This window comes from Ictidomys tridecemlineatus, chromosome 2 (assembly GCF_052094955.1).
Source record: "Ictidomys tridecemlineatus isolate mIctTri1 chromosome 2, mIctTri1.hap1, whole genome shotgun sequence".
In the NCBI taxonomy this organism is placed as follows: domain Eukaryota; kingdom Metazoa; phylum Chordata; class Mammalia; order Rodentia; family Sciuridae; genus Ictidomys; species Ictidomys tridecemlineatus.
The window spans coordinates 48,743,287-48,756,885 of NC_135478.1; the positions used below are offsets into that span (position 1 = coordinate 48,743,287).

The 13,599-nt window shown below is 41.6% G+C and overlaps 1 protein-coding gene across 4 annotated transcripts in view; it reads right to left on the reverse strand.

Moving 5' to 3' along the window:
* Positions 1-13,599, reverse strand: part of Colq (collagen like tail subunit of asymmetric acetylcholinesterase) — a 69,050-nt gene that overhangs the window by 26,548 nt on the left and 28,903 nt on the right. For all 4 annotated transcript variants that reach the window (XM_078038511.1, XM_078038509.1, XM_078038510.1 and 1 more), the window contains exons 4-11: positions 13,334-13,378; positions 12,992-13,018; positions 11,282-11,353; positions 9,474-9,536; positions 8,984-9,010; positions 8,338-8,382; positions 8,120-8,155; positions 1,519-1,599 (exon numbers count right to left, since the gene is read on the reverse strand). In XM_078038511.1, coding sequence (XP_077894637.1) covers positions 1,519-1,599; positions 8,120-8,155; positions 8,338-8,382; positions 8,984-9,010; positions 9,474-9,536; positions 11,282-11,353; positions 12,992-13,018; positions 13,334-13,378 — 396 coding nt within the window. The remainder of the gene's footprint in view (positions 1-1,518; positions 1,600-8,119; positions 8,156-8,337; positions 8,383-8,983; positions 9,011-9,473; positions 9,537-11,281; positions 11,354-12,991; positions 13,019-13,333; positions 13,379-13,599) is intronic.

Genomic DNA, 13,599 nt, shown 5'->3' on the forward strand with positions numbered 1-13,599 from the left:
TTGTCATGCTTATTCATGTACCCACCTATGATATGGATATTAAAACATGTTTTAAGGGGCTGGGTTTATGGCTCAGTGGTATAGAGCTCACCTAGCACGTGCAAGGCCCTGGGTTCGATCCTCAGCACCACATAAAAATATAAATAAAGAAAGAAAGATATTGTGTCCAACTAAAAAAATTAAGTATTTAAAAAAACATGTTTTAAAATATTAATTGTTATCTACAGGGGCAAGCAAAACTACATATTGTGATTTTAAGTTAAAAGTTAAGAACAAAATAAACTACACATTGCAGATGTAAGAAACAACAACCTGAAACTATAAAAAGAAATAATTCTGGAAGGAAATATTTGAAAATCACACCATCATCACCAACCATGTATATGCTTGAGTATTGGATCTTTGGATTATGGCCATCTTATTTTTCTGAATTTTCTAAGTTTTTGTGATGATTATATGTTATATTTATAATGAGAAGGAAGGAAAAACTCAACAAACTGAATGGATTCTAAATGTATCTCTACAAAGAAACAATTAATATTTGAGGTGATGGATATGATTTTATCATTCTGCAATATATATATATATATAAAATGTTCAAAATTATGTTTTCTTTGAACATATTCACAATCCTTGACTTTAAAGAGCGAGTCGTGCAAGTATATACATTCATATATCTATTTTAAAAATAAAATTATTTAAATAAAGCTGAATTTAAGAAGTCTTTCTGAAATTAAAAAGAGCCAGGGCTGAGGATATAGCTCAGTTAATAGAGTGCTTGCCTCACATGTACAAGGTCCTGGGTTCAATCCCCAGCACCACTAAATAAATAAATAAATAAATAAATAAATAAATAAATAAATAAATAAATAAATAAATTGCCTTGAAATTAAAAAGAGCCAACAAAATGAAAATTTAAAAAGTAATGGTGCACCCTTCTCAAGAGTGCTGTCCAGAAGTTTTTCTGAGGACCTCAGTATAGCTCTGGAGCCAGCCAGCAAAAAATGTACCCTACTCTTTCCTTTTCCTGTCACATCACCTGGCTTAATGTAGGAGCTTACTGACCTATTTCCCTCAACCCTTACAAACACAGTTAAAAGGATTGCTTACAAATTGGGGGCCATGTAGGGAAAAGTCAACATATCCTTAAGACCCAGAAGACCTCTCAATGGTGGGGAAATACGTGGGCTGTTACAGATTTTCTGGGTAAATCGCCCTGTCTTTCATTCTGAGTTGCTTTGGTCTAGGTAGACTTGTTCCCATGAACTGAAGACCCGTTCTTGCTTCTGGTCTTGAGAACAGCAACCATGGCACAGCCTATTCTGTCTACTTGGACCTGTGGCTAGCCTGAGAAGCCAGAAGTATCTGGAAATGGTGCTGCTTCTGCCCACCATCCCAGAGGGCACTGGAGACTGGGGCTATGGGTTAGCTCGGACCCGACCCACCTGCCTCTCCACACAGTCGGGGTCAGGAAGTGCTGACCTTAGTTAGGGGGGTGGCAAACCCTGAGATCCTTACCTGCTTGCCACGTTTCCCTGGTCTTCCTGTGGGTCCTCGGTGTCCTGCTAACCCAGGTTCACCCTTTGGACCCATTTCACCCTGGAAAGAAGAAAGAGAAGTGAAAGAGAAATTGGGGCATGTGAAGTGGGCATATCTAGACAGGTCTGTCCATATCTAGACTGGCCATGAGGGAAGATCTAGATCATTCCAAATCTTTTCCAGATGGGCTGCCCTGGGAGCCTGGGAGAGGGATGAGGTTATGTAAAAGGCTGACACATCTTTCAAAGAATAAGATGGGAAGAAGCCAACCCTGAGTGGGTTGAGAAGCTAATCCTAATCCTGTATGGGTTACCTAATCTCTGGGAGAGATGGATATAGGCCCAAAGACATTTTGGTGGCCAAAAAAAAAAAAAAAAAAAGAACGGGGGGTCGTGTGGGGGGTGAAAACCACATCCAGAATAGCCAAAGTAGGAGACTTCTGCATTCCAGTCACGTGTGCACCTGATGCTACAAACTGTCCTGGAGAAAAGGATTTCACTTTTAGTTAAAATTTTATATTGTGCTTTGTGATGTTTGCTTTTAACCACAAAGTCAAAGGCCTTCCTTTCTTTCTTCTTACCAGGGATTGAACTCAGGGGCACTTGACCACTAAGCCCCATCCCCAGCCCTTGTTTGCATTTTATTTAGAGACAGAGTCTCACTGAGATGCTTAGGACCTCCCTAAGTTGCTGAGCCTGGCTTTGAACTTGGGATCCTCCTGCCTCAGCCTCCTGAGCTCCTGGGATTGTAGGCATGCACTACCAAGCCCGGCCTGTGGGCTTTTTAAATGATTAATTGGACATCATTTGCCTGCTATCACGTTTGGGAAGTTTCTGCTCATCTGATGCCTTTATTGAAAATTTTAAGTTCCCCGCCCTTGATTGCTTTGAGTTCATGCTCACTTCCATTTGATTTAAATGAAGACTCTTTTTTGGAAGGAGAGTGTTTCCAAAGTATGGTAAAATATTCAACATAATTATTATAAAAGTCCTGGAAAACAATGTACACAACATTTCTAATTGAAAATCACGTAAACTGAACAATCAGAACCAAATGCACCGATCCCAGAATTTCATAGGATAAGGCCAATCTTTTGCAAGGTCCATTTCTTTCTTCATCTTAGTTTCTTTCCTTCTTCCCTATGTTCTCCTAGGATCCTGGTCCTACTTCACTGTTTTTGGGGGTCATGAACTCACAGGACACATCATTCCTACCTCCAGTTACCCTCCTACAATGAGCCATCAAGTAGCCATCACCACCATGAGAGTTTCTTTAGCAACCAGGGACTCAGAGAAAATAGAAACCCAGGCTCCTTTGCAGTTGGTGGTCAGGAGAGGTACAACACAATGGAAAATTCCAGAAGAGGATAATATAATATGATGAGGATCAAGAATAAGCCTCTGAATGATCTGACAATTCAACCAACACTAAGAATTTGTTCCTTCTTGAGACACCAATGTCTTGTATCACCAAGAATTTTCTTGAAGTCTATGCATCCTCACCTACATGTGGCATCCTTGAGCGTTCTCTGCAGAGTGTGTTAGGGGACAGGATGGATTCTATATGGTTATGGAAATGTTTGGGCCAATTTCCCTTAGCTGGCCAGAGAAGGACAGGGGAGGTTTTATTTAACTAGGAGAAAACAGCAGCATAAACAAAATAAATTTTTTTAGAGATTGTCAGAAGGCAGTGTGGCCCTTCTCTTTATCAACTGAAAGCAGCCAGTAATTTTTTGATCTAATTTCTCTCCTAAAACTTAATTATGGTTACCTTATCAGCTCTGTCTTAAAACAGCCTACCACAAAGGAGGGAAGACAATTCTTTTCAACGCCAGGTCTAGTAAATGGTGCAGAGACTGGAGAAGCTGTCATGCTTAATTTTACAGTAATTTATGACTCTTTGATGTTCATTGTTGCACTGGATGAATACCTAACCTAAATCTTTTAAAATAAAATTTAAAATTTTCCTTTTTAGTGTTTCCTTTAATTTGCTTATAAAATTACAATTTTAAAAATGCAACACCCCATTTAGGGTAGCAGAAGCAGAGTTTCTGACAAATTCAGGTGGCAATACAATCATAGTAAATTAATGCATGATGACTGAAAATATGGAAACATGCTCTACTGGTTGGATACTGTCAGGTAAAAATTATTTAGGTATGGAAAATGATATTTAGGGTAAACTTTAAAATGTTAAAAATACTAAGTGTCCATTTGCACTCTGAGACTTAAGTTAAAATAACAGTTTCCAAATGGAAAAACTGTGGGCAAAGGGGAGGTAGGGATGGGGAGGGGGAATGGGGACAGGAAAGATGGTGGAATGAGATGAACATCATTATCCTAGGTACATGTATGACTGCACATATGGTGCAACACTACATCTTGTACAACCAGAAATGAAACGTTGTGCTGCAATTGTGTACAATGAATCAAAGTGCATTCCGCTGTCATATATACCTACATCTCAAAGCCCTAGAAAAAGAAGAACAAATCAACACCAAAACAGTAGAAGACAGGAAATAATTAAAATCAGAAATGAAATTGAAATTAAAAAAAAACAGTTAAAAAAACAAAAAGTTGGTTCTTTGAATACATAAATAAGTAGATAAACTCCTGGTCATGATAATGAAGAGAAAATGAAAACTGAAATTACTAAAATACAAGATGAAGAAGGAAATATCACAATGGACACATATGAAATATAGAAGATAATTAGAAAGTATTTTGAAAATTTATACTCTAATAAAATAGAAAATACCAAAGACATTGACAAATTTCTAGAGACATATGACCTACCCAAACTGAATGAGGTGGTCATACACGATTTAAACAGATCAATTTCAAGTAATGAAATAGAATAGAATGCCATCAAAAGTCTACCAACCAAGAAAAGCCCAGGACTAGATGGACTCTTAGCCAAGTTCTCTTAGCCAAGGCTTTCAAAGAAGAATTAACATCAATACTCCTCAAAGTATTCCATGAAATAGAAAAATGAGGGAACCCTTCCAAACTCATTCTATGAGGCTAATATCACCCTGACACCAAAACCAGACAAAGACACATCAAAGAAAAAAAACTTCAGACCAATATCCCTGAAGAACATAGATGCAGAAATTCTCAATAAAATTCTGGTAAATTGCATACAAAAACATTTGAAAGATAGTGCATCATGACTAAGTGGGATTCATCCCAGGGATGCAAGGTTGGTTCAACATATGGAAATCCAAAAACATAATTCATCATATTAATAGGCTTAAAATAAGAATCATATGATCATCTAAATAGATGCAGAAAAAGGATCTGACAAAATACAGCACACCTTCATATTCAAAACACTAGAAAAACTAGGGATAGTAGGAACATACCTCAACATTGTAAAAGCTATATATGCTAAACCCAAGGCCAGCATCATTCTAAATGGAGAAAAATTAACAGCATTCCCGCTAAAAACTGGAACAAGACAAGGATGTCCTCTTTCACCATGTCTATTCAACATCATCCTTGAAACTCTAGCCAGAGCAGTTACACAAAACAAGAAATTAAAGGGATACAAATAGGTAAAAAAGAACTCAAACTATCACTATTTGCTGATGACATGATTCTATAGCTAGAAAATCCAAAAGCTTCCACCAGAAAACTTCTAGAACTAATAAATGAATCAGCAAAAGTAGCAGGATATAAAATCAACACCCATAAATCAAACACATTCCTATATATTAGCAATGAATCCACTAAAAGAGAAATTAGGAAAACTACTCCATTCACAGTAGCCTCAAACAAAACAAAACAAAACAAAAAAACCCTGGGAATCAATCTAATGAAAGAGGTGAAAGACCTCTATAATGAAAACTACAGAACACTAAAGAAAGAAATTGAAGAAAACCTCAGAAGATGGAAAGATCTCCCATGCTCCTGGATAGGCAGAATTAATAATGTCAAAATGGCCATACTACCAAAAGTGTTATACAGACTTAATGCAAATTCTATTAAAATCCCAATGACATTTTTCAGAGAAATAGAAAAAGCAATCATGAAATTTATTTGGAAAAATAAAAGACCCAGAATAGCTAAAGCAATCCTTAGCAAGAAAAGTGAAGCTGCAGGCATCACAATACCAGTCCTTAAACTATACTACAGAGCTATAGTAACAAAAATGGCATGGTACTGGCACCAAAATAGACTTGTAGACCAATGGTACAGAATAGAGGACACAGAGATAAGCCCACATAAATATAGTTATCTCATACTAGACAAGGGTGCCAAAAACATTCACTGGAGAAAAGATAGCCTATTCATCAAATGGTGCTGGCAAAACTAAAAATCCATATGTAGCAAAATGAAATGAAACCTGTATCTCACCCTGCACAAAAATCAACTCAAAGTGGATCAAAGACTTAGGCACTAGAACAGAGACCCTGCACCTAATAGAAGAAAAAATAGACCCAAATCTTCACCACGGGGCTGGAGCTGTAGCTCAGCGGTAGAGCGCCCACCTCGCACCTGTGAGGCACTGGGTTCCATCCTCAGCACCACATAAAAATAAATAAAGATTTTGTTCAAATACAATTAAAAAAATATTAAAAAAAAAATCTTCACCACTTCAGCCTAGGATCTGACTTCCTTAACGACACTCCTAAAGTGCAAGAAGTAAAATCAAGAATCAATAAATGGAATGGATTCAAATTAAAAAGCTTCTTCTCAGCAAAGGAAACAATTAATAACATGAGGAGAGAGCCTACAGACTGGGAGAAAATCTTTACCATATGCACCTCCAATAAAGCACTAATCTCTAGGATATATAAAGAACTCAAAAAACTTAACACCAAAAAAATCAAATAACCCAATCAGTAAATGGGTCAAGGAACTGAATAGACACTTCACAGAAAAAGAAATATAATTGATAAACAAATATGAAAAAGTGTTTAACATCTCTAGCAATTAGAGAAATGCAAATCAAAATTACTCTAAGATTTCATCTCACTGCAGTCAGAATGGCAATCACCAAGAATACCGGTAACAATAAATGTTGATGAGGATGTGGGGAAAAAGGTACATTCATACATTGCTGGTGGGACTGTAAATTGGTGCAACCACTCTGGAAAGCAGTATGGAGATTCCTCAGAAAATTGGAATGGAACCACCACTTGACCCAGCTATCCCACTCCTTGGTTTATACCCAAAGGACTTAAAATCATCATACTACAGTGACACAGCCACATCAATGTTTATAGCAGCTCAATTCACAATAGCTAGATATGGAACCAACCTAGGTGTCCCTCAATAGATGAATGGATAAATAAAATGTGATATATATACTCAATGGAATATTACTCAGATTTAAAGAAGAGTAAAATTATGGAATTTGCCAGGAAGTGGTTGAAGTTGGAGAATATCATGCTAAGTGAAATAAGCCAATCCCACAAAACCAAAGGCCGAATGTTTTCTCTAATATGTGGATGCTAATTCACGATAAGGTGAGAGACACTAGGGAAGAACGACATTACTTTAGATTAGGTAGAGGGAAGTGATAGGAGGGGAGGGGAGGGGAGGGGATGTGGGGATACAAAAGATAGTAGAATGAAACCGAAATTATTAATGTATGTATAATGTGACTATATAACCAATATGATTCTGTAACATGTACACTCAGAAAAATGAGAAGTTATAGCCTATCTATGTATGATATATCAAAGTACATAAATGCATTCTACTATCATGTATAACTAATTATAACAAATAAAAAAAATTAAAATGACGAAAATAACAGTTTCCAATGTCAATACCTTATGACATGAGGCTCCAGCATGACTGTCAGCTTAGGAGTTAGTTCTAAATGGTCATTTGTATGTCCCTTGTCTCTTCATTCCCTAGCAACGAGGGTTAGCAACCAGACCCTAACCCTAAGCAAAAGTTTTCAAAAATCTATCAGTCATTTGCTACCTTCACAAATGTCATTCTATCTGCATGCCACTCTATTGTTATTTGCTGACTAATTTTTCTTTAAGTTACCTGAGCCTGACTTCATTTTTATTAAGGCCTTGTTCCAAGCAAGATACCCACTAAATATTTCACTATTTAAATAAAATCTCTTTAAATTAAAAAAAAATCAACAATTAAAAATGTTTACTGTCATTCAATTACAATAATTCTGTGCACTTTGAAGAAGACAGAAGAAGAGTTTAGGCTGCAGAGACATGAAGCCAAAAAGGGTTGTACTTTGCCCTGAAGCCTATGGGCTGAGAGGGGCCTTGACCACTGCACCTCAGATGTGAATCCCTTGTCCCAAAGTTCCTGCCCTTGAACATCATCATAGTCTTCCAAGAAGTGAGAAAAACAAAGAAGGACCTCTCTCCACCTGGTGGAAGCTGTTTTTCTGCTGCTGCCTGGAGGGAAGTCTCAGACCACCCTGCCATCCTCTCCTCCCTGTGAAACTTGCTCTTCACCCTAAACCAGAACCTTCCACAGTTAAACTTGCTTTCCATGGTGGACAAAGGGGCGGGGCTCTCTTGTGTGTGGAGAGAACTTTTTTTTCTTTTTTTTTTTTTAACTGAGACCTATTTTCACTTTTTTGGGGTACTTACTTTTTGCCCCAACATTCCAGGAAATCCTGGGAAACCCTGTGAACAGAACAACAAAGTTCATGACCACCTCTGAAATAACTCTTGAAAGGGCAGAAGCTGAGCTTGGTTCACCCATTTCCAAGATGGAGGCCTGCCAGTCCCATCCGCCATCCAGTCTACCGGTGGGGTGAGCTGGGAGCTGCTACTTGCATGGCAGTTTAGCATTTCTACGTTCTTACCTTCTCTCCTTTGGGACCCAAGTCACCCCTTTCACCTCTGGATCCCTAGGAGGAAACCACAGGAGAGAGGCAATGAGTTCATATCAAGGGGGAGGGTGGGGATTGAAGCATTTCACACTGAAAAGCTCCCTAAGGCAACCCCCTCATTTTAACGAAGACATAGGCTTACAGACGTGGCGTAGTTTGCTCAGCAAAGGAAAGGTTTGTGACCACCTTCTGTTTGGACCAAAAAAAAAACTTATGCATAATAATGAAGCACAACTTACAGAAAATCTTGGGTCCTAGATCCTCTCTTATCCCAAAAGAAAGTCTGTTCTCAAGTTCCTTCTGGCTTTTTTTTTTTTTTTTGGTTTTGACAGATGAGAAGGGCAGGTGGTAGAAGTCTGCTCTGAGGACACAGACCTGCCACCTTCCTCCGGCATCCCCATGCATACTGTATACCTCCACTGCGAGCGGCCCCTTATCCTGCCTCAGGAGACCCCTCACCTCTTCCTCAGTCCACTGACAAAGGACAGAGGAACATCTAGGAATGGCTTTTGTAGTTAGTGACTAATGAGAGGCCTGGGCCCGTCCTCTGTCCGCCACCAAACTGTGGAGCCTGTAACCCAGACCAGGCTCTGGGATGCCATCAGAGACAAGTACTCACCTTTTCCCCTCTGGATCCTGGGTAGCCCTAAAAGAAAGCAGAAAGTGCATTTAACATCAGCTCTGTAGGGCCTGTGGGTGTGGTGGGAGAATGGAAAGGGTCCCCCAATGTAGTGTTGAGGGGTCTCCATATCACATTGCAAGTTTTAGTGGGGTTGCAACAGATGTCCCGGAAGATTGTGCTTAGACCAGGCCTCAGAAGAACATGGTTTCCTCATCGCACAAAGGTTTTCATCTGTTCTGTTGTCCAGAGGCTTGACCTTAACAGGCCAGGAGAACAGCAGGAATGGCATCCTTATGCCCCTGAATTTCAGGGCACGATGTCCCACAAAGGGCCTGTAAAGACTAGCGCCCGTCACTGGCTCTCTAATATCTATGACATTCTGCAGCCCAGGATGGTGACTCTGCCCTTTTCCCATCTCTGAGGACAGCAGTTGCTCTAGAGTCTTAGTGAGATGATCTGGGGATATCCATCTGGACCGCACACTGACCTTGGAGCCCATTGGTCCTCTTGACCCTGGCAAGCCCATCATGCCCAGGTCACCTTTTTCTCCCTGTGTGAATTACAAGAGGGGAAAGGAGACACACAGTGACATTTCTTAGAGAAACGGAACCAAGAGAATCATAGGCAAGATTGGGATGGAACCAGGAACATGGGGGTTGGATTGTGAATCTGAGGTCCCCAAATGACCCCTTGTCCCCTCCTAAGGGCCCAAGGTTCCATACTCCACCTTCCATTCTGGTTTGAGATTAAATATAAAATGAAAATGCCCAAGGTAGAGCAGATCTCCAAACTAAATACTCACTAAGCTGTTGTAAATGGTGATACTTGATCTTTTCCTAGAAAAGGTTGTAAGAGGGTAGGGGAGAAAGCATGAGGGCATGGAGATTCAGAAGACAAAGTGTTAACACACACACAAAAAAATCTTTGTCTGATTTGCTCTTTGCATATGGAGGGCATTTGAGGCATCTTCATAGATTCTCACTCTAGGTTTTCAGTTGTGTATAGTGAACATCAACCTCTGGATGTATACTATGGAGGCAGGGGCTTAAGAATTATGGATGGGCTTTCTTGCCCCTCAGAACAATTTGTTTGGAACTTCCAGCATCTTCCATGCTAAGAAAACTCTAAACTAGGACTAACCATTAGAAATACGAGGTGAGCCACATGCTGAATTTTAAGTGTTTTTAGAAGTCACCTGGAAAGTAAAGTAAAAGTAAAGCTAAACAGATGACATTAATCTTGCCAATATATTTTATTTAATTTCTCATTTCAACATGTAGCAAATATAAAATACTTAATAAAGTCTGTTGGGTATTTTGCATTTAAGGAATGTCCCAATTCAGGAGCTAAATTCTCATTCAAAACACTTGGCCTGTGTTTTAGATTTCACAAAATTTATAGTTGAAAAAGCAGCCACACCTTCAAGTTGCTCCAAACATACCTGAAAGTTTTCAAGTGACTAAAATGAGTCAAGGTTTTAAAAATTCAGATTTGGATGGATTAAAATGAAACCTTCAGTTCTTTTGGTTGAACTAGTCACACATTTCAATAGCCACCTGTGGTTAGGGGCCACCATGTTGGGCAGCTCAGCCCTGGGCAGTGGATTTTTAAAAGAAATGTCCTTAGGACTTTCCCTACCAGGACTAGAAACAGTTTTCTACTCCTATAGCATCGTCAGTGAGGGAATCAGAGCAGTTGGTGACATTTACCTATCTACCCCTACAGGTAAAATTCTAAATCAGAGCCTCCCACCCTGTCTATGTCGTTTATGACTGGCAGTGAGAAGAACAGAAACCAAAGCTGGGGTATTTGCATTCACCACCTTTTCTGTGGAAGGGGGTTTCATCAACGTTTGGCAATCTCTCTCTCGATTGAAGATTTCCATTCTTCCCAGTTGACAACTCTTTCAACCCTCCTTTCCCCAAGCTGTCATTCCCTGCTCCATCCTCACCACCGGCAAGAGCTTCCCAGACACAAGTCCCTTTTGGATCATCTCAGGGAAACCAAAGCATAGAACCAAAGCATACTTTTTTAAAGACAATGGAGAAACCGTGCCTCTGTAGAAGAAGGGAACAGTCCCCCATTTCTCCTCCCACAGGAACAAAGCCTTTGCATGCAGCAAGGCCTGCAGGCCAGGGGAAGGAGGAAATGTTTGGGGACCTGTGGACAGTCCTCAGGCTCTCTTCTTCCTCTCTTGAGGACGTGGTTCACTGAGCGTATGCTAGGACTGCTGCCATCTTCCCTCCCCGCTCTTGTTTGGATACCACATGAGCCCCAACAGCACAGGACACTTACCCTGGGTCCTTCAGGGCCAGGCCAGCCAACAGGCCCAGGCATGCCAGGAACACCTGGGGGGCCAGGTCTACCCTTCAAGAACCAAGAACAAAAGTCAGGAAAAAGTGGGCAAGTGTTTCCTTCCTTCCAAGAATATCTGGGATCCAGGAATGAAAATGGGGCCTCCAAACATGGCCCCCAGATTCTCAGCCTCGCCCTTTAAAGACGAGGCCCTAAAATGTTGGGACTTAGGTGTAGGTTAAATCCTTGATGTCATAGAGTATCACCAAACAGTTTTTTTATTTTACCCAAGGAGTGGAGGATAGTGGGAAAGAAAGTCTGAATGTCTTTGCTTTCCAATCTCTGTCACCTCCACCTACCTACCCTAATGTCTCCTGCATTCCAGTGGGTTCTCTCCACAAGGATGGGCTGTGGGATAAGATAGCATTAGCATGGGGAGCAGCAGCAGATGCTGTTGGTACCCGAGTCTTAAGGTCTTTTTACCTGTTCAGGGTGCCCATCCCCCGTGGCTACACTTCTCGCTAACAATTCCTCTCTGCAACCTGCAACTGTGGAGTTTGTGCTTGGGCAATTGGAACTGTCCAGTCATTTACATTGGCTCTTTCTGCAGCCAATGGTCCAGATCCCTTACCTCAAGGCAGGACCAACCATCAGGCAATCCATGCTCCAAAGCTTCCCTAAGGATCAGGCTACTAAGGCTGGACTTCACCTTATACTATATCTTTGTTCGGCTTCTCCCGCTCTCTCCAGACACCTCCTCTGGTGAGAACTCCCTTAATAATTTATTCACTTCTGCCTGCTTCTACGAAATCCAACCTAAACCAAGGACTACAAGAATCAATTGGAGAATGGGCTCGGGGTCTATCTGGACCTCTGTACCCACTGGCTAATTTCACAGTTAGCTAGAGATTAAAGGGTGCAGAAAAGCCAAAGACTAGCATGTGCACTGATTCCTACTCTTGCCTCCCACACCCGGGGCAGATATCATCAATCAACATGGCCCTTGTTCTCTCTTAGCAGGGGACCACTCCAGAACCCTGCTCAGCCCACTATGCTGTGGCTGGCGTTGTCATCGGTACCTTGCAAACATCTGGTTAAGGCTTCTGTTGACAGCAAAACCATTTGAATAAAACACTTCACCAGGAATAGAGTCATCTCTATTTAGAGTCCTGGGCATCTTTCTTGGCCAACATTTTACCCTTTTTTCATTCACAAGACCTGGGGTTTCAGTGCCAATATCCACTGATCCCAACTAGTAAAAAAGTCTGCTGCTTTGCTCCTCCTTGACACTCATGAGAGTCTTGATAACCCACGTTGGGTTCACACAGAGGCACCATGACCTTAAGTAACTCCCATTTTTCTGGAGCCAAAGAGCAAAAGCCATTTGTTTCTATCTGCTCGGTCATTTTATTCCAGTTTCATCAAATAGATAAGGTAGCCTGAGCCTGAGGGCAATTTGGCCAGGCTTGTCAACCCCTGGAAGAAGTCTGAATGCCTGGCTTTGGCAGGCTCCAGCTCCTGACTGAGGACCAGGAGAATGAGCAAGGCTACTTGTCATTATCAGGATGGCCACACCATCACTGTCCACCTGGGTCCTGGTAGCCACACAGGAGTGTGTCACTGCTTCCTCGCCCCAGGAGTGCACACACACTCACACGCATGTGCAGCACAGTTGCCCGGATGGTGCTCACAAAACAGGAGGGTCCATACCTTCCTTCCTGGTCGGCCAAGCTCCCCCTGTGGATGGAGAAGACAGGTAAACAGAAGCAGCTCTGGGAGAGAGGTTCTGGCAGCAGAAGGCCTACTAAGGCGGATGACTGGTCGTGGCAGTGTGGCTCAGCCTGTTGACCAGTCACTTGGCTGGTCACAGCATCCCTGTGGGGCTAGTGGGCCAAATCAGAATATACCAGTGTGCCCTGGGCCCATTATCAGGGCCCGTCCTCACACACTCTAGGCAGAATGGTCTCAACTGGTAAAATCTCAGTGGCACTCCCCAGAAATCAAGCTGGAATTACCAAGGAGAGGTGGGTTGAAGAAAAGAGTGGCTCATACCTTTTCTCCCTTTGGTCCTGTCTTGCCAGGAAGTCCGGGTGGACCCTATACAATTAAGACAAGAATGAAGAAAGAATATACCCAACCAAGGCGGGGCTGCTGGGGAGGGAGGGGGAAAGGGAGGGAGGGGGAGGGGCTCCTACAGAAGCAGCCTTGATCCCTGTGTGGATGTGCGGCGCCCAAGGCCCCTTTCTGCCCTACAACCCCTTCCCCTCTCTATTCCTCCTCCTCCTTAACTTTCTTGGCACTGTGTTTCCAGCAATTGC